Here is a 27,272-nt window from a genome sequence, read left to right on the forward strand (position 1 = left end):
TGGGTGTGGGCCCAGGCTGTTTTCCTTAGTGCATAAACATACAAATTGTGAACCCTTCCTTCCTCTGGGTGTGGGCCCAGGCTGTTTTCCTTAGGGTTGGAAGAGAGTGACAGTTGTAGGCTTTTCTATGTAGGGGAGACAAGGCATCCCCAGGGCATCTTGTCTGTTAGTCCCTGCTCCCTCCATGCCACCCTTCAGCTGTCACCTCTGCCCCCTGACAGAGGCTGGGAGCTCAGGAGTCAAGTCCCAGAGCAGGTCCATTCTTGCACCCCAATTGAGGACCCCCAGGCCTTCTAGAGGTTCCGGGTCAGGCCCTTCTTACTCACAACTCCCCGGGCTGCCGGGGCCAGGATTCTGGAGCCTGACTCCTCCTCCCCCATTGCGGCCATTGTCGGAAGGAAGGATGGGACGAGAGCCGTGTAGGGTGGGACAAGGCAAAGCCGAGGAGTGGAGCCTGGGAGGTGAGGGAGGGGTGGGGTGGGCTGTCTGCAGGAGAGGCTTCAGAGCCCGAGGTGTAAGGGCAGCAGTGGCGGAAAAACTCACCGTCTGTAGGCCCCCCACGTCCAAACTATAGTTTTCCTCAAAATCCCACCGAGGCTCAGACTTGAAGTTGGCGGCCTTCAGGCTTTGGCTTCTCTGAGTGGTGGAGCTCTGGGAACCGGCAGAGGCTGGCGTGGCCCGGGCTCTCTCCTTGGGCGGGACAAGCGCCGTGGTCGCTCCTTTCGTCCTCCTCCTCGTTGACCCTGCTGCCGTGGTGGTCAGGGCCCTGGCCTCGCTTTCCCGAATGGGTATCTTTGCTGTCGCTGCTGCTTTGCCCTGAGGCTTCACTGGCACCGTCTTTGCGGCTTCCGCCTTCTTCATCTGGTCCCCCATTCCCTTGGTTGTCCTCGCGTTCTGACTCTTCAGCCTCAGTGCCTCTGTCCTGTCAGAGGCCACCCCGCCATCCTGACTTCTCGGGGACAGTGTGTCCACCGCGATGTGCTTCCTCTCCCAACTCTTCGGTGCCCCCGTCCTCGCTGTGCTGGGCGCACTGCCCCGCTGCTCCGCCGCGGCCCTGCCCGCCTCTGTTCCTCCACCATCGGCAGCGGTGCGGGCCTTGGCCGTGGGGCGCGTGTCCGCCACGCTCTTCTCTTGCGCTGACTCCACACGCACGATGGTCCTACTTCCCATTGGCGGTGACTGGGACACGGACTTTTGTAGCAACTCTGGGGACCTTTCTTTAATGTTCTGTATATATTGATGCCTAGGGACAGAGATAACTTTTGGTGAAGCTGAAGATTGTGGACACAGGTCAGAAGCATGACCAGTATCTAAGACTTGTGCCTCAGGCAGACTTCAACCAGTTTCCCTGAGCGATGAGGGCAACGGCTACTGCCGCCCACCACCAAAAATTAAGCTGCCCCCGTTGGCAAGCGCTCTGGAAACTGACCTCTGACCCGTAAAGAAACCTTAGTGGTGGCAGGGAGTTTCGGGTGCTGGAACCGGGTGCCAAGAGCAGAGCTGAAATGCTCACCAATGTTGCACCCCTAGACCTCTCTGTGCTGGCTCCCGGCGTACACTGTGTTCTGGACTGTGAGTTCTAGGGTTGTCTGTGTGACCCTGGGCCTGCCACCTAATAACTGTGTGAGTCAGCTGATCCTTTTTTTGTTTTTTTAAATGAAGTATAGGTAACAAAGGTAACCTTGTTCGTGAGGAAGTGGGAAATGATTTTGAAAGATCTGTCTTAAAGATTCACTTTAAACGCTGTCATGAGTCCAACACCGCTTAAAAGCAAACTGTTGCTTGTTGGCACTGTTAGGAAAAATATACATACTCAGCAAATATTTGGGGGGGGGCCCACTGTATTTGCCACATCTCATGTTAGGTGCTGGAGATCACGAGTGAAAGGCCTGTTTCCCAGCCACAGGCAAGAGGAACTCTGGTGAAGGGATTGTCATGAATTATGATACAAAACACAGATAGCCCCGGGGGACGTGCAAGCTCGATGGAAGCACAAAGGGCCACCATGGGAGTGAGCAAGGCTTCCCAGAAAGGCTCCTTTCCAAAGACGACTAGGAGTAGGGAGGAGGAAGTGTGAGTCCCAGAAGCGTGAAAGCTCATGGCGCTGGAGCTGTTGAGTAATTACAAAGCAGAGTGCGGATGGGGGCCATGAGGCAGGTGACGGTCCCAACAGGTGGGCAGGGTCAAGTTGTTATTTGCACTGTATGTTGGGCCAAGGAGTTTGGACTTCATCATTGGTCTACTCATCCAGGAGGAGCCATCGAAGGATTTCAAGTAGGAGATGGGGGCGGGTGTTGTTGAAAGAAGGGAGTCGGGGCACATAAGCTGATTCCCATCCTAGAATGCTGCTTCTGGCAGTGGTAGAAGATCGATTCAGGGTGGCTGGTCTGACTTCTGGCACTCAAGGTTTTGCCCGCAGGGATTGTATTGACTTTATTTTCTTTATATTTTCTGCTTTTATGTGAGGTTTTGAAAATATCAGTCTATGCAAATTAGCATCAGGTGTTCTGCTGAGAAGAGCCTGGACTCTCTGCTCTGCATAGCTCTCTAACTGGAATCTGGGGTGGGGACTCCGTTCTACACTGGTTTTGGGGGGGATCCCTGGGAGCTTTGGAAAAAGCATCTTCCTCTCTCACAATTTAGCCATGACCCAGATGGATTTCCAGGTGTCCTTAACTCCTGCCTCTGTACTAATCCCCTGGTGCCCGAGGCCCCCCTGACTTGTCCTGGTCAGTCTTGTCCTTTTTCTGTTTCTACCAGTCTTCTTCTGAGCTATACGTAATAGACGTACTGAGGCTACAGGAAGAGAAAAAGAAAGCATGAAATGTGTAGCCAGATAGCCCTGAGCAAGAATGCTGGCCCTTCTGCTTATTAGCTGGTGTGACGGGGAGAAATCTTCTTAATGTAGCTGACCCCCAGTTTTCTTATCTGTAAAATGGGCTGCTGCCTTTTGCTTCTGAGAGAAGTCTGCTGTGAGTGGTAGCTGATGATGTGCGTTCAGCACCTGGTACAAAATACATGCTCACCCGATATAGGTTCCATCCCTTCTCGCCCCCACTGAGGCTCTTGGTTCTCAATCGTTCTTGACACAGCATGTGTAAGCTGGAGATCTACTTGGCCCGGTCTCCAGTTCCTCCAGTTGCTGCTTTGACTTCTACCCACTGCCCAGCTCAGCAGTTCCTCGTCCCTTCTTTTATGCAGCAAATATTTATTGAGCACGTCCTATGTGCTAGTTACTGGGGCTTCAGCGATGAGCTTAACCAGACACATCCCTCTCCCCGTGGAGCCCAAGATACAAAGGGGATGACAAGTCGTCACACAAATAAATGTCAATTTTAATTGGGAGACGTGCTAGGAAATGGGTGAGCATGAAGAGGCCAGGGAGGTGGCCTGACCCAAGCTCTATTTCCTGTGACAACGTTGATGCTAAAATTCTACTTGTCATCGAATTAGTTATGTTTCGTGGGTTGTGTTTGTTCAATGGCAATGTCGTCTCTTTCTTAAAGTACAAACTCCAAGGAGGCAGAAGTCATTCTAAGCAGCCCTTGCTACTAAGCCTATCACAGTGCCACGTCACATCAGTGCTCTCCACAGGCTTTCTGAGCCCAAAAGAAAAGGGATTTAAACAGAAGTGGAATAGAATCTGAAATATGTACATGCGGAAGAATGTCTCATTCAACAAATGTTTACTAAATGTCTACTCTGTGCAATGTGTAGGTCCTTGGAATACAAATTTGAATTAGTCACAGACCTTGGACCATGGGATACGCAGTGATTGTTACGAAAGGTGGGAGACAAAGGCGCTCTTTCATTGCTGGAGAAATGCAGGGCTGGCCCAGGCGATACACACCCTCCACAGATTACCTCTGCTAACCCTTCCTCCTTTACGGCCTCCTTCCTGAGTTGTGGCCAGCTCTTTTGGTTGGGACAGTATTTCCTGCCTTCCTTGGCCCCAAGGAAACACATTTGTTCAGGTCATCCAGGAGGGACACTCTCTGTTCTGACCTTGAATCTGAGCGAGGACCTAAATCCCCTGAAGGTAGCTGGGAAGGGCTGGCTGTGGTGTCCTTGCTTCTCATCTCCCAGGGGTCCTTCCTCCTTGGAACACACATCATTTTTAACTGGCCTTATGTAGCCAATGCCTCTGCCTTTATTCCACGGCTCAAAGAAGTAGCTTGAGTGGGAGATACTTCAGAGCAAAAAGGAGAGAAAGGCTATGGGACAGGGTTGGACTGTGACATGGAACAGCCTGGAAAGGGTAACAGCCTTCAAGCCTTCAAGTTCTTATTCTTTTTTGTTTTTCATTTTTAACTAAGAAAAAAAAGGGAAATTTATTATAAGGATAGAAAGTGTCTCGAGGAACCCAAGAGCAAGAAGTGGTTGAACCTCCGGAAGGGCCTGGAAGCAGGAGTCTCCCTCTAGACTTTGTCTCTGTTCCTACCTCCGCTCCCTCCGAGTCTGCTTTCTTCTGCTCTTTCCTTCCCTCTCTACTCTTCAGCCCACATGGGGATAGAGGGTGGCCACCCCATAGCACTTGTTTTGGGAACTGTTGGCTCTCTTTGCTCCTAACTTTTAATTTTCAGGGGAGACATTCTGGCCCACTTGGATCCCTTCTCCATCCTTGGCCAGGGATCTGGGTCACATGGTTCATGACATCCTGGGGTCCACACTGTGCATGGGAGGAGAACGGTTTCAAGAGAAAGAGGGGGTTATTGGCTCATGAGCTGGGAAGACACCCCCAAAGTATTCGTTCTGAAAGAATACCACTTTGCAGAGTGGAGAGCTGGTTAGTCCAGAGCATTTTCTTGATTGATTTGTTTGTCACTAGGAAGGTTCTAGCACTGGGATCCTGGGGTGAGACTCGCTCTGCCCCTCTTTAATCTGACAATTGAGCTTAAGCTCTAAACTCGCATGCACTGCTCGGCAAAACAAAAGCCTAGGTGTCAACCCTACTTAGCAAACAGCCCTTGTTACTCAGCTCTGACTCCTGGTGGATTATCCCCACCTCCACTCCCCACCCCAAACCTCCAGGGGCCTAGAGACATTCTCCTTCCAAACCGCAAGCACCTTCACGTGGCCGTGACTGGGGAGATGATGAGGCAGGGGTGGTCTTAACATAACACACCTCAAACATACAGCGTGGACAGCTGGCCATCTGCCTAGTGGTCACGGCGGCCCTGAAAGATGCAGCACACGGCTGTCCTCTCTGCAGCCCTGTCTAGAGGCAAGAGTCGTGCAAGGACAGCCAGCAGGACTGTTCTGCCTGCAGATGCTGCGGGTTATTGATGACTCGGTTCAATTTTACAGGAAGTTGCAGCAATGACCCAGGTTGAGACAAAATTGTGTCATTAAGTTTCGTTTCAAGTCCCTGTAATTAAAGACACCTATGATTGCTGGGGATGCAGACGTTGATGTATTTCCTTGTGCTCAGACACGGTATTTCCTGAATGCTCAAATTGTGTGCATATGCTGAATGCCCCGCGTTTGTCCTGTCTAGACCCTGTGCAACGCCGAACTTGTGCACCGCAGGCCAGGCTGCGGCGGGAGGGCAAGCTGTTTTCTATGAGGGGCCTCCAGGTCAGAGGTACAGGCAGGTCAGTCACAGATCGCACCCAAGCCATTAACGTTTATCATTAGCAGAGATCATACAGCCCTATTCAATAAATGAAAAAAACAACAAAAGAATAATTATCTGGCATCCTCCTCTCTCTAAATTCTTAAGTACACATCACCAGGGGGCATTTGGAAGCAGAGAAATGGCAAAAGGTTCAAAGTTCATTTATACCTGAAGCTGTGAAACGACTGTTGGCAAGAAAGCAGTGTTTTCCCAAGAATACAGCCCTAGAGTTAATAGGGATAGAGATAATAGAAATAACAGGGAACTGTGAAGTCCACAGTTCATAAGAGGTTGTCCAAAACAAACTTTGGCAATAACACCCAAATCAAAGGTACTAATGAACCCAGCAGGATTAGCAGATTGTGTTGTTAAGGAGAAGAGAACTCAGAAGACCTCTTTGATCACCTAAATAATTCTGGGCTCTGCGTCTCTCTGGTCCAGACACCACAAGAGGCTCCAGGCCAGGTGTGCTTGCCCCATGGCGAGTGGCTGGTCACACGTGTGCTTCCACTCCACGTCCTCCAGTCTTGGACTCTCTCAGCAATCCCCACCATCAGCTTCGCTGCTCACTCGCTCACTGTATCTCGGCCCCTCCGTTAGAGCGTGCTTTCCTCTTCCATGTTACACTTCCGGGTCCCCCAGCTTCCCTTCTGCTTCTCCCTGAAAGGGGGGCAAACTCTTGGCTCCCCAGTAGCGCCCTTTCTCACTCCCTGCTGAGCACCCTCCACATGGGGCGGCTCTCGCCTCCAGCACCCCACCTCGTCAGCCCGGCCTGGAGTTCCCGAAACTCCTTGGTGTCCACACAGTTCTTCAGGGTCTCCGGTCGTATCTGCTTTTCTTTTCAAACTTTGAAGTTTATTTTTCCTGGGAAATCCTGAAAGTTTTCGCACTCTACTTTGAAACTTCAGATGCATCTACAAGTTGCTTCGATGACTAAAAGCTGTACTCTGCCTTTAATTTGCCTTCATTCTCTTGTGTGCTGAAAAAAACAGGCAGAAATCTGTATTCTGTTGTTATTCTGAGTGTTCTTTTTTTTCAATTTAAAGCCAATTCTTTTTTTTGTTTTGTTTTCGGCCAATTAAATCCAATGGGAGAGATACACATATAGTCGCGGTTCACTGGCTGGATCCAATTTCCAAAGCTTCTCCTGAACAGAGGAGTCGCGAGCACTGTCTGCGATGCCATTCACCCAGCCGGACTCACTGTGGGCCAGGAGGATGGAAAACTGGCTTAAAAATTGGACATTCTCCCCCCCTAGAATACTCACATTCAGAAACACACAGCTCTCCCCAGACCCACAGGCTCGTTAAAGAGTGACTCACAGAGGGAGCTACAGAATTATAGGGCGAAGGCGTTGAGGGAAGACCTTGAAAGGGGTGGCGGATGGGAGGGACCAAGATAAGCAGGTAAGAAGACATTTTAAATAAAATAATGGCAGGTATAGGTCAAGAGTCACAGATACGAGATGAGACCTGTGTGGCCCTGTGGCTAGGAACTCTCACTCTCAAATGAAGGTTGTTTAAAGCAAAGCCAATTTTGATCACCTACATCTGGCACCTAGATAATCCCCTAAGGGGGGATGATCAGACCTGAGAGTAAAATTTGTCTCAGGGGTTATCCCAAGGTTAAGTGATATATTTTTTTTTTAAGATTTTATATTTTTCCTTTTTCTCCCCAGAGCCCCCCCAGTACATAGTTGTATATTCTTTGTTGTGGGTCCATCTAGTTGTGGTATGTGGGACGCTGCCTCAGCGTGGCTTGATGAGCAGTGCCATGTCCGCGCCCAGGATTCGAACCAACGAAACACTGGGCCGCCTGCAGCGGAGCGCGCGAACTTAACCACTCGGCCACGGGGCCAGCCCCTTAAGTGACATTTTTATCTTGGCATTTTTGAGATAATGACTTTGGGGGAAAAATAATATTCCTTCCCCATCCACTGCTGGCCAGCCGTGTGATCTTGGGCAAGTCGCACAACCCTTTGAGCCTCAGTTTTCTCATCCATTAAATGAGAATCTCAATACCCATCTCACAAAACAGTTGTGAGCATTTTACAAGCCAGGTGCTAAAAGGCACTTTGAGAAATGCTATGTCCTATAAATGTAGCTGGTCAAGCTGGATTGGGGGCTAACACTGTAAGACACACAGCAACAGTTAGAGGCCCCATTGGCTTGCCTCTCAGTTCATGTGCCTAGAGAGGAAAATCTAAAGGGGTGACAGGCTTCGAGGCCATAGGTAAATCATGTTTCATTTATGCCACTTAACCACTTGATTTAGATATCAGGAACTAGAGGTAGGCATGGCACTTAGAAACATGGCAGTAAGTCCCAAAAAGAGCAGCAGAGAGAGCTGAAGCAGCTGCGTTGGGAATCAGGATCCTGGAGCAGGGAGGGGACACGGGGACTGCTCTGTTTGGACGTAAGCCTCATAATACTATTTGACTTAAAAATTTGCACATTTCCTTAACAAAAGTAAAAAGTTAAAGGGAAAACTCTGAAAACTAAATGAGACATCTTATTGGAAATTCTATGAGAATTTGAAAGCACAGTGCAACATTTATTCCACAAATATTTATTGATTGGTACTTATATGCGAGGCCTTTAGAGCTATCTGTCAGGAATCAGAGATGAAAAGGCTGTGATCACTGATCTTAAGAAGCTCACGCTCTAATGGGGAGCAGGCACGAATATAAAGAGCTGCAACAAGGTGTTAGGGGAAGGGCCATGTCAGTCGTATGTGTGGGAGACACTGGATTACAACCCGGGGGGACCGTTCTGCTTCAAGGGGCACTTCAATATGGAGGCGAGACCTAAACTGGGTCTTTTTCTCCTGAGTCTTTCTTCAGAAACGAACTCTTCTGAATTAGTTTTCCTTTTATAAAGGTGATAATGTGCTCATTGCTGAAAAAGCAGAACATGAATTTAAGCCTAAAAGGATGTCCCCCTGGAACCACACCCCCTCAAAGAACCTGCTGTTGGCACCTTAGAGTGTGAACATCCAGACCCTTGGTCTATGCCTGTTATACTCACAAATGCAGTTGTATACTATTTTGGAACTTTATTTAATTCTTTTCCTCTCCGTGTTTTCTCCCTTCCCCGTTGCTACCTGCCTCCCACCTACCACCAGGTGTTAAGAGTCAGCTCCACCTTCATTACCTCCATGGACACATGAGGCAAATGAGAGCCGGAAAATACAGAAGACCGTGTAAGACCTCTGGCTTTCCCCACCAAGTATCTAAGCCCTAAATAGGGGAGATTTGGTGAAAAAGAGAAAATATCTTGGAGAAGGACTTTTCCATTTCCTACCACCATCATCCCCTCCCTAGAAGATTTATAAGGGAGGAGTGCGAATAGGGAGAGAAGAGAGGGATCTGTGGGTCCCAAGGTCAGAGACCTTACTTCCTGGTAGTGTTCCAAGGGTCTAACAAGACCCCCGAAAGGGAATGGCGGCATGCTGAACCTAGAAATGTGGAACCATGGACAGCGTCACAGACACTTCCCACACCTAAGCCAGGGGGACGTGAAGAGCCAAAAGGCAGGGATGACGGATGTCTCGCAGCAGCTCCTGGCTAAGAATCAGCTGTCCCCTCTCATGCCTCGGCACAGCATCAGCTGTCCTGGAGCCCTTTATGCCATCCCGGGGATGGAGCAGAGGAGGAAGAATGGCCGAGATTACGTTTTCCTGCAGCTTGGTGAATGGGGCTCCAGAATCAGAAATTAGGAGGTTATAGAAAATAAAGTTGTATTTCTTACACCAAAACAAAATAAAAAGGGCCGGCCCCGTGGCGCAGTGGTTAAGTGCACACGTTCCACTTCAGTGGCCTGGGGTTCCCCGGTTCGGATCCCGGATGCGGACACGGCACCGCTTGGCAAGCCATGCTGTGGCAGGTGTCCCAGGTATAAAGTAGAGGAAGATGGGCATGGATGTTAGCTCAGAGCCAGTCTTCCTTAACAAAAAGAGGAGGATTGGCAGCAGATGTTAGCTCACAGCTAATCTTCCTCAAAAAAAAAAAAGAAAAAAATAGAATCCATAGGTCTGATTTTACAGCTCGCTCTTTTTTTTTTTTTTTTTGAGGAAGATTAGCCCTGAGCTAACGTCTCTGCCAATTGTCCTCTTTTTGCTAAGGAAGATTGGCCCTGAGCTAACATCTGTGCCCATTTTCCTCTACTTTATGTGTGGGACGCCTACCACAGCATGGCTTGCCAAGCAGTGCCGTGTCCACACACGGGATCCGAACCGGCGAACCCCAGGCCACCAAAGCAGAACGTGGGCACTTAGCGCTGTACCACCAGGCTGGCCCCATTACAGTTCACTCTTAATGATCATCTTTAAAGCCAAAACAAGGCATAAAATCTTCCAAAACACGTTATTCCAGACTAGGAAAGCCAAACAGGCAGACATGGTCTTAGATTATATCTACGTATCAGGGAGTAAATTGGGGACTGGGACCAAAATTTTCGCCATTTTGGTGCACCTGGGTTTGTCTTAATGTGATATGAGGAGTGGCCCCGTAACCTCGGTTTGAAATCCTAGAATTGTCTTCGAGTCCCCAGCCCCACCTCCATCCTATTTGTTGCCAAATCCAGCTGATTTGATTTATTCTCAGTCCTTTCTTCCGAGTCCCACTGCCACCATAACCTCCCTGCCCAGGGCCTCATTGAGTTAACCACTGCAAGGGCCTCTGACCTCCCCCACAAAACCACCTCCCCCCACCATCTACCCTACAATCTATTAACAGAGTTATCTGCATAAAGCGCAAATTTAATCAAGTTACTCCCTTACTCTAAAATTTTTAATAGCTATAGAATAAAGTTTAAGCTTTTGGGGTGTTATTTAAGGCCACACGTTCATTCTTTCACGAGCAAGCGTTTACACCGTGTTACACCTACACGGTCCAGGACCTGTTTAAATTACGGGAGAAATGGAGACAAATGAGACAATTCCTACCCACGAGAAAATTCATAGTCTGGCAGAAAAATCAGCCTTTGGGTTTGTGACGTGATGTCACGATGGATGCGGTAGAGGGAGGCGGAGGGTGGTAGCCTGCTCTCTGGGCTGGGAGTGTGGACTCCGCAGCTGGCCTGCCTGGGTTTGAAAGTGAGTGACCAGGTGACTTTGGGTGAGTTACTCAACCTCTTTTTTCTGTAAGAGGGGTTAATGACGATAATAGTTTCTACCTGAAAGGCTTGATGTGCCGTTGGTAACCTGGCACACTGTGAGCGCCGTACCAGTGTTCGTTGCATTGGTCGTCAATCACCTCTCATTTCTGAACGCATCCTGCCTTGTCCCTTTTCTGCACCACTGCTTACGCTGTTTCTTTAGTTCCTGCTTGCTGAAATGTCACACAGCCTTCAGGCATTATGCAAATGCCACCGTCTCCACCTTGTTGTCCCTCCCCCGTCCTCCGGTTGGAATGAATCCTCAGTTTGCTCCCATAGCAGTTGTCGCATTTGACTCCACTGTGGTTACCACTACTGATAACATCCGCGCATGCTTGCGCTTGGTGTCTGCCTCTCTCCTCCAGTAGGCTTTCAGTTCTCGAGAGTCAACACATACGACGTAGTAGAGAAGCATGGATTTGGACCCAAATCCTCTGAATTTAAACATCCGTTTTGCTATTTCCTGGCTAGGTGGAATTCGGCTTTAACTTTTTTTTTGGAGGAAGATTAGCCCTGAGCTAACATCTGCCGCCAATCCTCTTTTTGCTGAGGAAGACTGGCCCTGAGCTAACATCCGTGCCCATCTTCCTCTACTTCATATGTGGGACGCCTACCACAGCATGGCGTGCCAAGGGGTGCATGGGTCAACACCCGGGATCTGAACTGGCGAACCCTGGGCTGCCGACGTGGAACATGCGAACTTAGCCGCTGCACCACCAGGCCGGCCCCTTGGCTTTGACTTATTGAGCCTTGTAGGCTTCATTTTGGTAAAAGAATAAAAATACTAATCTTGGACAACAATTGTGAAGATCAGAAATAATGCAGGGAAAGCTCCCAGAGCATAGTTCTTACTCAGAGGATAGGAGTCTGTGACCGTTGAAAGCTTCAAAGAGAAGATGGCGTGTGGGAGACAGACCGGGCTTAGAGGCGCGTCTAGGGGAAAGGCGTGTGGTGAGAACAGACAAACAGGGAGGCCGACCCGAAAACCTGACCTCTGTGCTGAGCCATGGAAGAAGATGCCCCACAGAAATGAAGGGCTTATCTGGGGAGCAGAGGGCACGTAAGAAGGTGGGGCCGCGGGGGCTACGAAAGGCTTTGAGGCAGGGAGGCGGCCTCAGGAAAGCGTATTTTAAGACAATTGGTCGGTCAGCAGTGAACAGGATAGATTGGAAGGAGTGAGTCACCACTGTGGCCTAACCAGCGGCGGCAACCAAGGGTGAGAGACGGACAGACCTCACAGCAGATTATCCTGACTCCAGGGAGGGACCGAGGCTGACGAATGCCGTGGGAGGCAACTTTGGCCACTGAAACATAACGTGAAGAGGATCTGGCCTGACAGCGACAGTGGACTGGGAGGAAGGGAAAAGTCAAGAGCTATTCTGAAGGAGAGGAGTGAGAGAGGAAGAGGCCAAAGCGATGGGATTTTTGTGATTTGGAGACGGGTGGTGGCCCACCTTCGCCACAGTGCTGCCCGGGCAGCCGGCGAGAGTCAAATCAGAAACGAAACAGACCCGGCTCGTGCTTTCCCGTGGTTTGTGAAGGTCATCGTTCAGGCGGTGTTTGCACTTTTATGACACGTCAATATCATTTGGGAGTTGGAGAAGATTTCTGAGTAAGAACTATGCTCTGGGAGCTTTCCCTGCATTGTTTCTGATCTTCACAATTGTTGTCCAAGATTAGTATTTTTATTCTTTTACCAAATGATATTGACGTGCCATAAAAGTGCAAATGCCACCAGAACGAACGATAACCTTCATAAACCACGGGGAAGCACTTTCCTAGAGTCGGTGACCCATTCCTTGGCTCCAGCAGGTAACTGGGCAGTTCTGGAGCTCTGATCCTTCCACGGCACTTCAGGAAGTACTGAGCTGCCCTCCACAGCCTGCTGGACCGTGAAGACCCTGGGATGGGGCAGGGCGGTTCCGGTCTTCTTCCCAGATACATTACATCACGCCTTCAGAAATCTTTAGACCAGAAACAGGCATCAGTCTACCTACATCTCACCTTAACTCCGGGACACATGGCATGGACTGGGGAAGGAGACCAGGCTCCCCAGTCACAATGAGCTATCCTCCCCCCGCATCCCACTCCCCGCTGAAGTGTCTCGCCAAGAGTACTGTAATCCTCTGAGCTTCTCCCTCTCCCTTCTCCTCTTATCCAGGCTAGATTGAGTTGGATTTTTGTCTCTTGCTATCAAAAGAGTTCCAACATGTACAAACCCATATTCACACCATACACAAAAATAACTTTCAGATAGATTAACTATTTAGCTTAAAGAACAAAAGTACAAAAATATTAGTAGAAAATGTAGAAGGCAATTTATATAATTTTGGAGTGAGACAGACTTTCTAAAGATTGCACAAAGTCCAGCGGCCATAAAGGAAAAGATAGACAAATTTTATCTACATAAAAATTACTTACGTATGACGTAGGATACCATAAACAAGGCAATAAAAAGAAATAAATATCAGGCTGCAGAAAACACTTGAAGTATTGTAACATATGTAATAGAAAAGGGTTAATATCCCTAATACACAAAAGCTCCTACTAATAATAAAAAGGTAAATAATTTAATTTTATAAAAGAGCAAGAGATGTGAACAGGTCATCATAGAAAAATGCAAATGTTAGTAAACTAAAGAGGATCCTCAGATTCACCGGCGGCCTAAGAAATGCAAATTAAAAAGAGAAACACGCTTCTACCTGTCAGATGATCAAACTCTAAAAATGCTATCTGGTGTGGCCACAGAGGGGCAGAAAGTGAACTCTCACACCTGCTGGTGTCGCTTTTTCAGAGGACAATTTAATGGTATCCACTGACATTTAATATGAATATATCCATTGTCTTGGCAATTCCACTTCTAGAAATCTAGCTACAGAAATATTTACACAAGTGCACAAGATGTGTGAACAATGAGTGGCAAGCCAAGTGTCAATTGAGAGGGACAGGTTGAATAAACTATATCCGTTCTATAGAATGCTATACAGCCATGAAAAAGAAGGGAGTGGATCTGCATGTGCCCAGTCTGGAGGATATCCATGATACAGTGTTGATTTAAAAAGTCAACCTGTGGAACAATGTGTAGAGTGTAATTACCTATTTATCTATCTATCCATCCATCCATCCATCCATCCATCCATTTACCTATCTGTTTATCCATCTGTTGTAAGGGCTTGTATGACAGAAGAGCACAGACTATGGAACCAAAGCACCTGGGTTTGAATCCTGGCCCTGACTTGCGGGGTGAACCTGGGTGATTCATGTAAGCTCTCCACGTCTCAAAACACTCATCTGCATAAGCATTAGTAGGTTAATATACATACAGCATTTAGAATAGTCCCTGGCATATAGCGAATGCTGTAGAAGTGTTAGCCGCAATAGCATAATAATTATATGTACCCTAAAGTATGGAGCGGTCATCCCTGAAGAGTGGGGAGAGATGGGAGTACACTGGAGAGACCCTCACCCCTTGCTTCACTTTTTTGTATTTTTAATTTTGTGAGAGCATGTATTACTTTCACATTTTAAGAATAGTGAAACGAATCATTCAAAGTACATTGAGTCTGGAAAGAAAGGGGCCTCTCACTGCTGGATGTGTTTATTTTATAAGAAAAATGGCAGAGAAGGTCCTTTTGAAGGATTTACTTGGGGCCCGGAATTTAAGCCGCCTTCCTAGGTGAGAGGCCTCCCGTCTTACTTGCAAACTTCTCAGGGAGAGGGTGACTTTGAAATGAATGGAACCCACGTGGTAAGACTTTTGCTTTAGGACATAGAGAATGGCATGTAAGAACTAACCCCAAAGCTGCTCTTATTACTCACAGTTGCAGAGGGGGAAATAGCCTTGTTCTCTATCTATGCCTCCTGGAGACCCAGTCCAATAGTTCTCAAACTCCTGCCTCCATTTCCTCTCTAGACAGGCTCTACGGCCCCCGGGGCTTCCTCGCTCCCAGCACCACCACGTGGACACAGTAGTGTCTCCGAGTTTCCATCCTCCCTGGGGTAGAGATTTTCAATTTCCTCTGATAAACTATGGAGAATTTGGAAAGGATCGCGGTCTTACCTGACAGGCTTTGTACTGGGCTCCTTAATAAAGGAGGGCAGGGTGAAGAGAAGGAAGATCAACACAGCCAGAAGCAAGAGCCACTGGACAGCCTGGCCCAGACGGCTGAGTCTCCGCAGGCAGGGCCCCATGGTGGCGGTTCGGGCCCTGCAGCAAATTTCTGCATATCCTGGGGCCTTGATGCAGAGAGGAAATAGTTTCACTGCGCGGGTCTCCTGGCCAGGGAGTGCACACCCTTTGTCTTAGTAACGGGCCACTGGTGAATGCTGAGTCTCTCAGTGTCTGCCAAAGAAAGGAGGAGCCACTTGCACTGCTTTATGAAGGCTCACAGGCTGGCGTGGCTGAAAGGAAGAGAAACTCCTTCTGTCCAAACAAGTTCACCTTCCTTTGTCTCTGAAGCCAATTTCTGAACGCAGAACTTTATGAGAAACATACACACGTTATACAGAACCTCACTTTCATCAGGTTCCAACCCTTAGGGACCCTGCGCAAGTGCATGGACTGGAAGACCCTCGCATGGCCTCCGAGCTCAACACGAGTTTTATTGAGGAAAATGTAGGGAATCCATTTAGGTTTGGGGCCCCCTAGCAATCTTTCCCAAAACATCCATTGTGCAACCACAGACTGGAGCTACGAGAACCTCTCATTTCCTTGGTTTTTAGAGCGTCTTCTCTCAATCTTGGGTGCACATTAGAATCACCGGGAAGCTTCAAAAGTCCCGATACCCACATTGCATCCCAGCCAATTAAACTAGAATCTCTGGGGACAGGTATTTTTCCAGGCGTGGGTTATTTTTTAAATTCCTGATGCGTGGCCAAGTTGAGAACCACTGATTTATAGGCACTAAGGGTTGCCACAGCAGTATTTTTAAATGAACAAAATTCTGTTATACAGTGTTTGTCAGAACCTGGCGCAAAAAACATATACTTTGTGAACTTTCCACAGACTTCTGTGAGCTGCTACCTTCCTACCGTGACCTTGGACAAGTTGGTTAACCTTCCTGCCTCACCTGCAAAATGAGAAAAGCAGAGGCATCTAGCCTGTGGGCTTGTTAGGAAGACACCACTAAAGAGACCGTCGGTCACGGCAGGCACCTGACATGTGTTCACCCTTCTCATCGGAAGTCACGACCGTGACGACAACGACCCGTACCTGTGCTCTGAGCCAGCACCGTGAACTGCTGCACGCGCAGCGCCGCAGACCTCGCAGCCCCTCGAGGAGCTGGTCCTATTATCAACTCCATTTTACAGTCGAGGAAATCGCCTCTGTGAGTGAGCAGCCTGCCCATGATCACGGAGGGAGCCCCTGGCGTGGGGACCTGATCCGACTGACCGAGACTCTGTGTTCTTCCCCGCTGCGCAGCAGCGCCTCTGAGAAATCATTAACTCTGCCTTGATATGAAAAACAAAACAAAACACAATGTTTGGGGGAAATGTACAACTTGGAGAAAAGATATCAAGATCGGTTGCAGAAAATAGAAAAGTCAGAGAAGCAGCCCTTCATAAAGTACTATGGGTTGTCAGTATTAAGAATATTGCCTACAGTAGGTTGAACCCCCCAGGGGTTTTCCAGCAGCTGGAGGGGAAAGGGGCAGCTTGCAGGAGGGGGGCTTTGGAGGGTTCGGACCTGGCCTCGTTGCTCACACATGAGGTGTGCTGTCCTCCGAATGCACAGCTTCCATTTCTGTACCCAAAGTCCTTGGTCTTCGCCCAGGGCTTGCACCAATAAATGCTCAGAACACCTTCCCCAGGGATGATGAAAAAAGTAAGAACGTGTTTCTGAGAGGCTGGGAGTCATACAGACAACTTGTGGGCTCCCTTCCCCCGACCCCACACGCTGTAACTTGTGGCGCTACTTCAGGGGATGGGCTGAGAGCAGAGGAACATCTTAGTACGGATTCAGTCTCACTCGCATGCTCTCTCTTTCAGCACACCTAACCTGTAAGTGCTCACACGCTGACTCTAGAAACATTTTCTGAACAGACCTGTGTCAGGCCATCACTCTTTGCCCGAGTTCGCCTGCACACTTGGCACAAGCAATTACCCTACGCCCTGGTGCCTGTCTGCAATGCTAGGCGGATGAAGTGCACAGTGGGAAGGCATTTTCTTACCCACAGCGTTGGTTTCATCTCACCCCGTGTTTTGAAGAAGGCACTGGCTGCCAGTGTTCTCTCTGACTTCCACAGAGCGTGGAGATCTAGTTGAGCTCCTGTACGCAATCTGTGCCTCTCACCACCTCGGGCATGAGCTGAACTTGGAGTTCTTGAAGCCAACTGGTGGCGGCGGGATAATCCAGGGTTCTAGTTTCTTAGTTCTCAGGTTCCAGCCCAATGCTGCTGTCGTGTGTGCCTGGCAGAATGTGAGACCCAGAGAAATACAGGTTTTAGTGGAAACTGACTTTCCAATAGTTTTTCAAACATATCACAATTTTCACATTTGGTAGGTCTGTTTACCTCTCCTTTTTAAGTTGAAGCTTTTGACGTTAGTCTTCCTTATATCCCAGCCAGCAGCATGTGCGAGACCCTACATGCAGAGAAGAGTTGTAAAAAGACAATTTTCAGTAAAAGGGAAAGTCATGACTGTCATATAGATAGGAAACATGAAAATGTGTTGAAGATTTTAGTCTACTCATGAGAGAACTAGGCAGATGTAATAACCGGTTCAAAAGAAAAGCACAGAAGCCCAAATTAATACAGAGTAAGGATTGTTAAAATGAATTGCAAATGAGAGCAAAACTGGTTTTTCCACAGGGAGAAGGGAAATCACAGACAGGACAGAATTTGCATGTCTATCAACAACGTATAATTTACGGAGGGGTAAAATAGTGCAAAGACAAGGAAGGCTAAAATCTGCAGAGCTGGAGGCGCGGCCTCTAGCCGACGCACACTTTTCCATCGAAGCACCATGGTTTTCTAGAGTGTGCGCACCTTGGAACTGCTCCAGGACTGGAATTCTTGACAAGTGTCATTCATTGGATCCTTCTGCTGGAAAATCCACTTGATGACTTAGCTGGATTAAGTGGAAAGAGGCTCAACTTTCTAGAAGTCACTTTGTTGGAGATGGTGGGAAATGCATTCAATGCCCCCACTACATGCCTTGTTTTCTCTAATTCTGTTTTCTGTACCAGACCCACTTCTAACTGTTTTTCTAACAGTCTGATTGAGATAGAATTTGTCTACTATATAGCTCACCCACTTAAGTGTACAATTCAGTGGATTTCAGTATATTTACAGAGTAGTATAACCATCTTCATAATCTAATTTTAAAACATTCTCATCATGCTCATTAATAGTCACCCCCTCGCCCAACTCTCTCCTTCCCCTCCCAGCTGGCAGCAATCATCAATCTATGTTCTGTTTCTACAGATTTGCATATTCTGGACACTTTATGTAAATGAGATCATATCATACAAGGTCTTTTGTGACTGGCTTCTACCTCTCACGATAATATTTCCAATATTTCCTGTTGTAGCATGGATCAGTGCTTCATTCCTTTTTATTGCTGAATATTAACACTCCATTGTATGGAGATACTGCACTTTGCTTTTCCATTCATAAGTTCATATTATGGGTTGTTTCCACTTTTAGGCTATTATGAATAACGCTGCTGCGAACATTTGAATCCAAGTTTTGTGTGGACATATGTTTTCATTTCTCTTGAGTAAATACCTAGAAGTTTAATTACCAGGTTGTACGTCACTCTATGTTTAAATTTTGGAGGAACTGCCAAAGTATTTTCCAGAGCAGCTGCCCATTTCACACTCCCACCAGCAATACCTGAGGGTTTCAATTTCCACATTCTCGCCAAAATTTGTTGTCTATCTTTTCTATTATACCCATTCTATGTGTGTGTGAACTGGTATGGTTGTGGTTTTGATTTTTGTTTCCTTGATGGCTAAGGACGTTGAGCATCTCTTCATATGCTTATTAGCCATTCAAAGATCATCTTTGAAGAAATGTCTAGTCAAATCCTCTGACCATATTTTAATTGATTTATTTGTCTTCTTATTATTGAACTGTTTGTTGTTAGTGTTGATGCAAATAATCCATAACCAATCTATAAATTAAAATGGGGGAGAGTTCATTATGACCCAACTCTGAGGACCATGTCCATACGGCCTGGGAGAGTCCTTTCACAAATGGAGGAAGCATTCCAAAGAAGGGGGGTGTACAGGTGGTTATACACCATCCAAGAGCATGCATCACGTGTGAGAGGAAGGTCCCTTATTATGCTAGTCAGGAGACTGCTTTTCTGGCACAGCGGTACGATGAGCACAGCAGGCTGGTGGTCACAAGATGAGTGGTCACCGATGAGCACGGCAAGTCAGCAGTTAATCCTTACTCTAGGGAGAAATGCTTATCCTTAAAGAAATGCCAATGTGGGGGAAGTTACATCCTTATCTTTAAGGGCATTGTTCTCGTCTTCCGGACATAGTAAATACTTAAAGCAGATATACAATGCATGCTCAACAGGCCACAATGGGACCTTTTGGAAAAACAAGGTCGGGCCAGATTAGTTTTAACCCACCTGGCTTTCTCTTATGCTTCGGTGTATCCTGTTGCTTATCATTTATTTATCATTAGTGCTGTGGAGTCGATTCTGACTCGTACCACTCCTGTGGACAGCAGAGGAGAACCCTGCCTGGTCTTTTTGTGCCATCTTCTCACCTTCTGGCGCTATATCAGACAAGGCTCTGCTGCTACTCATAGGGTTTTCATAGCCAATTTTTTTGGAAGTGGGTGGTGACAAGAGATTTTCACATGTTGACATATATGGGGTAACTAATGAGTTCAAAACTGATTCGGCTTGAACTGGAAAGGCTGACTTACGGCCTGCCAAACATACACTGTAGATCTGCTTGTCCATTAAAGTAAGGAAAGCACTCTTAGGATAAAGAATGCATGCTTCCCCTCCTATGCCCTCTTGGTAACACCCTATTGGTGACACCTGGATTAGTCCCTTTCCTGGCATCACGGTCACGTTGACCTGCTAATTTGCAAGTGACTACCTCTTTGAAAATGTGTCCTGGGTGTGTTTAATGTATCTTCTTTGTTCTAAAAAGATATAAGACAGTAGTGAAACCCATGCTTCTCTGGAACGCCTTCTAAGGCCTTTCCGCGTGCTATAATCCTCACTCTGGCTCATAATAAACTCACCCCAGTTTTGATTTATAGGTTGGTTATGGATTATTTGCATCAACATTTCTTCGTGTAGTCACTGCAGGATTTCAGAGAAACCCACCGGAGACCACCTGAAATCTAGACTGAACTGGCATGCGGTACCGATAGGGGCCCATTGAGCACCTCTGGATCACGACATTCTTCAGGCGACCCTGGTGAGCTCTCCTGAAACCCAGACCTCCCTATTTCAAGTCGATGGTCCAGAGTTTATATGAGCTGTTTCAAACCTTAAGACTAGGCGTCTTAAGGGGGTACTGGTACATACCCTAGGTGAGAGGAACCTGGAGGGAGTGCCTAGGCCAGGGGAACCCACAAGGAAGTCTGGAGTGAACGGGGCAGGCTGACCTTTTCAATTTGGCTTTAAATTGTAAAGAATTGTGTTTATCTAAAGTCTGAACAAACTGCTTGATAGAGAAATGAGAGACTGAATGTGTTCAGCTCTGAAGAAAAGGGACATCAGCTCCTCCAGGCCGAAAGGCGTTCTCAAGTGACTAAGAACCTTAGCAGGAGCATTGGGGGTGAAATCCTCACAACGTGCAGCGGCCCCATAGGGAGCTCCACTATCATTCACGTTAATTAATTACAGGCTCATCCGGGGAAGCTCAGAAAGGGTTGGTCACCTGAGCTCTGAGCCCCCACGACGGTTTTAGGATGCCAGCAGGAGAAACCGAGGCATGCAAGAGAGTGTTTACGATCTTTCTTTAGGGAGTAACAGTCACAAGCAGCACATTTCTGACCTACTACACTGTCCCTAGGAATTGTTCAGACTTTATAGCAAAACAAACTAATAGGAAAGTGGGAAATCAAGCTTCTAAAAGCTGACCAGTTCCCAAATGGGCAGCCTCATCTCCAAGCTCCGGCTGGCTTCAGGCTGTGACTCGCAAGTACTTAGTGAAATAAGGATAGCTATAAATGGCTGGCAAGATAACCGGGATAATTTGAAATTACAGTGGCCACTGTGGAGCTCCTTTTTAAGAGCAAGGAAACAAAGAAATTTTTAAAAAGCCAAGCTTGCCAACTTCCAGCACAATTGCTCAAAAACTAAAGGTTCTGTAAACTGTAAATATTTACAAAGAACTGCAAAAAAATATTTTACCAAGCTTGTTTCATGTCCTGAGGGCTTGGCTTAATAATCGTCAGATTAGAGGTCCTGAAATATGGTCAGACAAAATGCACTGTACCCCATTTTGCAGTCAGAGATAGTCAGAGAGAAATGTGGATTGCACTCCATTTGTGGCTAAGAGTCCTACCGAGCTGCTGCCAGCCTCAGGGGAATTACGTTGGCCCTTAAAGGAATGTTCCCCTTAGATAAGATCATTTAAAAAGTGCACTTAAAAAGCAAAAACTTCAACATTCCAATAATCTTATTGAAAGTTTTGTTGCAAAAAGCTATGTTATAAGTAGTAAGCAAAGGAATATATTAGGCCATGACTTTACAACAACCCCGTAATCTATGAGTTAATGAGACTGAGAGATTTTCTGGGAAACTGCTATGCTAAAGATTACTGGAGCTGTTCCACACTGCCAGGTAGTTACTGCTGGTCGTGGCTGAAACCGACAAGGTGTTTGAAAGGATTTAAGCAACTTAGGATCAGAAATTTAGCTAAACTGGAAGCTGATATTCAGAGTCTGATAGCAATTTTCTTTCCAGGCCTTCTTCCCTAAGTTAAATTAAAACTAAGCACCCAGAAGGGAAAAAAAAAAAGCAAATTAGGGTGATGGGGTTGGACAGGTGTCCTCAACTTACAAATCCCTGTAAGACTGGAAAAGCAGTTCTAGAGGCAGTTCAGATTCCACCTGGTTCCTTTATCTCAAAAAGGATTGCGGCCTTGCCTCTCTAGGAACTGTTATATAGCTCATCACCAATTCCTAAAACTAAAGAAAAAAAAAAAGCGAAAAAGACCAGAAAAATGGCCATAAGAGCAGCCTCACCCCAAATCTAGCATCTTTAGTGTCTTCTCCACAAATATTTGTAAAAAGGCGTAAAACAAAATTTGGATTCACAACTAGGGAACTTTATATTACTGTACCTGATTCATGGCAGTAATTTTAAAAGAATAGCTGTGGAGACTCCATGTATGTGTGTCTATGTGTATGTTACACGTGTGTGATATTTTACCTCTGGACAGTGTGGCCAAAATCAAGAGCTCTGTTTAATTGGTTTAAAGTAAGCGCTTACATAAATTCTAAATGTAATAGAAATTAACCCAATGTCTTTTAAGTTAACATGATAAAGATTAATCTTTGGTAACTGAAAACTTGTTTAAGTTTGCTGGTTTGATTGAAATAGGCTGTCCTCAGACAATATTTGGATATGATGCAGACGTGCAGCCAGGGTTTAGTAGTCAAATAATCTCGTGTTGTCTGTTACAAATTCATCAGCAAAATAACAGCTTTAAATGATGGCTAATTTAGTCTAATGTCTCATGAAGTTTTTGAGGGTAAGCTGAATATAATTGTTGGAAACAAATGATTCAGACAGATAAAAATGAGTAAGAGTTTGTGGGTACAATAATTATGTTTTATGGTCTTAATACTTAAAAAAAACCAGCTTTCAAATCCTTTTGGTAACTTGACACTTTGGAGTTTTGGTGGATTCAGTTAAATGATAAAAACTTGTTGAGTGTCTGGGTCATTTTCAAATAAGATAAAATACTGAAACATTATTGCTAAATGTATCTAAGTTTATCTACTTTTGGCTTCTTATTACAGAGAAACTAAAAAGTGTTTGGGTCTATTAGGAAACATGTCTTGTGTTTTACTGAAAGATTGTACTACAAAGGTAACATGTTTCTAGAAATTATAAAAGGTAGTTATAAATTTGCCCCAAAATGCTAATGTAAAAGAAAGTTTATAATTGCTTACTTAGTTTTTACTTAGAAATTAAGGTCTGTAAGGGTTAAACGTTCTAATTAATATACGTAATTAAAGCTACTAAAAATTAGTAAGAAAAACAGCTCTGTATACAAGGAAAGTAAAATTTGTTTTCAGTAAAGAAGGTATAAAGAATGGAAGTTTTTTGTTTTTTTTTTTTGAGGAAGATTAGCCCTGAGCTAACTGCTGCCAATCCTCCTCTTTTTGCTGAGGAAGACTGGCCCTGAGCTAACATCCGTGCATCTTCCTCTACTTTATATGTAGGATGCCTGCCACAGCGTGGCTTGCCACTTGGTGCCATGTCCGCACCCGGGATCAGAACTGGAGAACCCCAGGGCTGCTGAAGCAGAAAGTACGCACTTAACCGCTGCACCACCGGGCAGACCCCAGAATGGAAGTATTTTTGTTTGTTGGGTTAAGAAAGATAAATTTGTACTAAAGTACTAGAACAGAAGAATGAAAGAATGGGACAAATTCCGAATGTAAAAAGAAACTTATAGAAGGTTTGTGAAAGAGAAGTTCTGAGAGAGTTTTATGCCTGGTCAAGTTGGCTAAGATTAAAGGAAATCCAATTAAGTAACTGAGTTTCAATGTCAAAAATAAGCTGGTGCAAAAACTAAAATTTGATTTTCTCTCTCTAAAGGATCATTTTCTTGAACTTTTGGTCTGCTCCTGATAAAGAGGTTATAAAAGGTTTTTCTTTGAGTAAAGTCTACCTAAAAGATAGAAAATCTATGTTTTGTTAAAATAATTTCCTATGTTCAAAAGAACTGAGGTCTCTTTATTAAAATTCTTTCGGGGCTGGCCCCATGGCCAAGTGGTTAAGTTCATGTGCTCTGCTTCAGTGGCCCAGGGTTTTGCTGGTTCAGATCTTGGGTTCAGACATGGCACCACTCGTCATGTGCTGACGCGGCATCATACATGCCACAACTAGAAGGACCCACCACTAAAAAATATATATATACAACTATGTACTGGGGAGATTTGGGGAGAAAAAGCAGACAGAGAAAAAACAAAAAAAGAAGATTGGCAACAGTTGTTAGCTCAGGTGCCAATCTTTAAAAAAACAAAAGATTTCTGTGACTGTGTTAACCGTTTGCTCTTGACTGTTTCTGCTGTCCTTTTGAATGCACACCTGAGCATTGTTTCACAGCGTGTTGTTTCCTATTTGAACAAGTGCTTGAAAACCTTTTGATATTTTTGACAAGGTTCTCCCTCAAAAAAATATTCAAATCCTGAATGAAGGCTTTCTTTTGACCTGAAAGAAGGAAGAGAATTTCTCTGAGGGTTTTCAGAGGGCCCCTGGGACTTCTCAAAGAGATTTGTTCTCTTCCTATAAAGGGGGGGATACTAATTAGGCTTGTTGGGAATGCTAAATTGCATGGGAAGCATTGCCAAGTAAATGATGATAAACCTTCTTCGGTTATATTGTGTAGGTAAAGATTATTCACTATTTTAACCCTGCTACCTTGCTTCCAACATCACAAGGGGAACAAACCACAGCTGCATTCTATTATTTAATTGCTTTACAGGTAAGCCTTACTTAAACTATAAGCAAGGATGTTATCAAGCTGGATATGCTGTGCAGCCTCAAGAATGCCAGCTACTTTCCATTACCTCTGCTAACCCACTAAGAGGTTTCCTTCTACAGGCTCAAGAAATCACCATGGAAGAGAAGAAATAAAGGTGGCAACGAAAGGGGGGAAACAATATTTCTGGAAACTTTTTCCCACAGTGGCTCATAAAGCCTATACTCATTGTGCTACATGCCCAAAATATAATCTAGAGAAATGATTTCATGAGTCACGAGGCCACTTTGCTCTTCCTAAGGAAACCTTTGAGGTGTGACAATTGGACTTTGTCCAAATGCCACCATCTCGAGGATAAACATCGTGTAATGATCTGTGTGTTCTCATGTTAAGTTGAAGCTTTTCCGTCAGAAGAGCCACGGCTTTAGGTAAATTATTATTGAAAAGGATAATTCTTGTTTGAGGAATTCCTACTGAGTTACACGGTGACTAGGGAGCTCTTTTCACTGGACAGATAATTAAATCTATTTGTAACATTTGGCCAATAATGCAGCATTTCCACTGCCCTTACTCTCCCTGACTGACCCTCAGGATTGGTGGAGGGAACTAACAGCATAATCAAACGTAATTGGCAAAGCTTTCAGAGCATTTAATCTCTCATGGCCAAAAGCTCCTCAATCTTAGATCTACACCCTTTGGTTAGCACTGACTATCTCCTTTCGAGATGATAACTGGACAGCCTATGCAATTAGATGAGGAAATATACGAACCAACTTTGCTTAAGGGAGATATTACATTGTTATCAGGGTCCCATTGAGACGCTTAAGTGACAGGTTGGTAGCTGATGCTTTTCACAGAGCTCCCAGACCTTAAGGATCATGGACTAGAACCCCAAGAACTTATTTACCAAAAGAGGCATGTCGACAAAAATAATCCATAACCAATCTATAAATGAAAATTTGGGTGAGTTTATTCTGAGCTGAAATCTGAGGACCATGGCCTGGGGCCTTTCTTCCCGAAGGAAGAAAGAGCACCAAGGAAGTGAGGTGTACAGAGTGGTTATATACCCCCATACATGACGTTTCACATATGATTGAAATGTCCCTCCCACAATAGTCACAAGATTGCCCTGTCAGCACAGCGCTTGATGGACACAGCAGGTAGTGGGGCTGCTCTCTCGGAGGGCATAGCAGGAGGCAAGTCCATTGTCTTGAGCTGGGTGGTCACAGGTGAGTACAGCAGCAATCAGTTTCTAGCCTAAGGAAAGATGCTTAATCCTTAAAGAAATGCCAACGTTGGGAGGGGGAGGGAAGTTGCACTTTGTCTCAAGGGCCTTTGCTCTTGCCATAGGGAATATCTAAAGCAGATATACAGTGCATGCTCATCGGCCTCGGTCAGGCCCTTTTAGAAAAACAAGGTCAGGCTGAATTAGGTTTACACCAAATGGCTTCCTCATATGCTCCAATATATCCTATTGCTTGCCATTTTTATTTGTCAGGCATCAAATAAAAGAGTCTTCGCAGCCTGTTGGAAAGGACCATACCAGGATGAGAAGAAGACGGCATCTGTTGTAGACAGCTGTCCCAAGACTCCAGACCAGGCCTGTATTCCCAAACTTGTGTCTCCACATTTAAACCTTTGTTATGCTTAAACTGTATACGTATGTTATATTTGTTCCATTTAAGGTTTCCAAACACTATCATACTTGAAGAAACTGACTGATTTGGAACAGACTGGTCTTGAAGGCCAGACATTTATTTATGGGTGGCTCATAATGGAACTCAGTGGTTATAGGGAACAAATCTCTGGCCTTGGTTCCTGCCTGGATGGCTAAAACACTGCACCCTGAGTTTCCTTTGGATGCAAGGAAGGATTCAGACTGAGGCAACATCTGTTGCCAATCTCCCTCTCTTTAAGGCCTGATGAAATCGTTCAGTGTTCTACCAAGAAGCCAGCCATAGTTCTTCCTCCTTAGGGGCTGGAGGATGTCATATCACATACAGAGGCCCTTAACAGTAGTCAAGCAGGAAAGGCTGGCCTTCAAAATAGAATGACCTTAGATATTCTTACAGCATCCCAAGGTGGTACATACATATATCATTTAACTGAATGCTGTGTTTTTATACCTGACGAGTCCGTCCGTGTATCATTTCTGCTAAAGCACATTAAAAGAAAAAAAAAGCAGGTAAATGCCTTAAGCAATCTTATATCTGGTTTTGATTTGTTTAGTTGGCTCCCTTCTGGTATTGGCTTCCATTTGCGACCTAGATTGCAATTTCTATTTCTATTACTCCTTGGAATTCTTGTATTAGTCATAATATTCAAACTAATTACTGTTTTCTCAGTGTTGTATGATTGGCATGCAAGCTAGAGTAACGATTGCTCAGCAATTTGAGATGATTGACTGATCTTACAACCCTGGACGAATCCCTTTTCTTACTAAGGCTATGCCTAAGAGTTCATTTTTAAGCTAATCATTTCAAGTATCGGATTACCTGTTCTATGATTGTTATAAACAATGTAACTATAGGAAGTCACATAAAAGCACGAGTGCAATGTTTGTATGATAATCTAAAAATAGTTGACAAGTTACATAGCCTATGAAACACTTCCCCTGTTAATATATACCTCTAAGGGGCTGGCCTGGTGGCTCAAGGGTTAAGTGTGCATGTTCCGCTTCAGAGGCCTGGGGTTTGCTGGTTTGGACCCCGGGTGCGGACATGGCACCACTTGGCAAGCCATGCTGTGGTAGGTGTCCCACATATAAAGTAGAGGAAGATGGGCATGGATGTTAGCACAGGGCCAGTCTTCCTCAGTAAAAAGAAGAGGATTGGCAGCAGATGTTAACTCAGGGCTA

The 27,272-nt window shown here is 45.7% G+C and overlaps 1 protein-coding gene across 8 annotated transcripts in view; it reads right to left on the bottom strand.

Annotated features, from left to right (window-relative positions):
• The window catches only part of ST6GALNAC1 (ST6 N-acetylgalactosaminide alpha-2,6-sialyltransferase 1), a 20,745-nt gene extending 3,359 nt beyond the window's left edge, over positions 1-17,386 (bottom strand). Inside the window, exons 1-6 of one of the 8 annotated variants that reach the window (XM_046674207.1) lie at positions 17,286-17,386; positions 16,944-17,181; positions 16,460-16,574; positions 15,986-16,224; positions 14,834-15,009; positions 544-1,243 (exon numbers count right to left, since the gene is read on the bottom strand). In XM_046674207.1, the coding sequence (XP_046530163.1) occupies positions 544-1,243; positions 14,834-14,964 (831 nt within the window). In that variant the 5' untranslated portion in view covers positions 14,965-15,009; positions 15,986-16,224; positions 16,460-16,574; positions 16,944-17,181; positions 17,286-17,386. Of the gene's footprint in view, positions 1-543; positions 1,244-1,429; positions 1,529-6,022; positions 6,820-14,833; positions 15,252-15,985; positions 16,225-16,459; positions 16,857-16,943; positions 17,182-17,285 lie in introns of those variants that run through there. The other 7 variants (XM_046674209.1, XM_046674205.1, XM_046674208.1 and 4 more) reach the window with 7 other exon arrangements.
• Positions 17,387-27,272: the final 9,886 nt, after the last annotated feature.

This window comes from Equus quagga, chromosome 11 (assembly GCF_021613505.1).
Source record: "Equus quagga isolate Etosha38 chromosome 11, UCLA_HA_Equagga_1.0, whole genome shotgun sequence".
Lineage (NCBI taxonomy): Eukaryota > Metazoa > Chordata > Mammalia > Perissodactyla > Equidae > Equus > Equus quagga.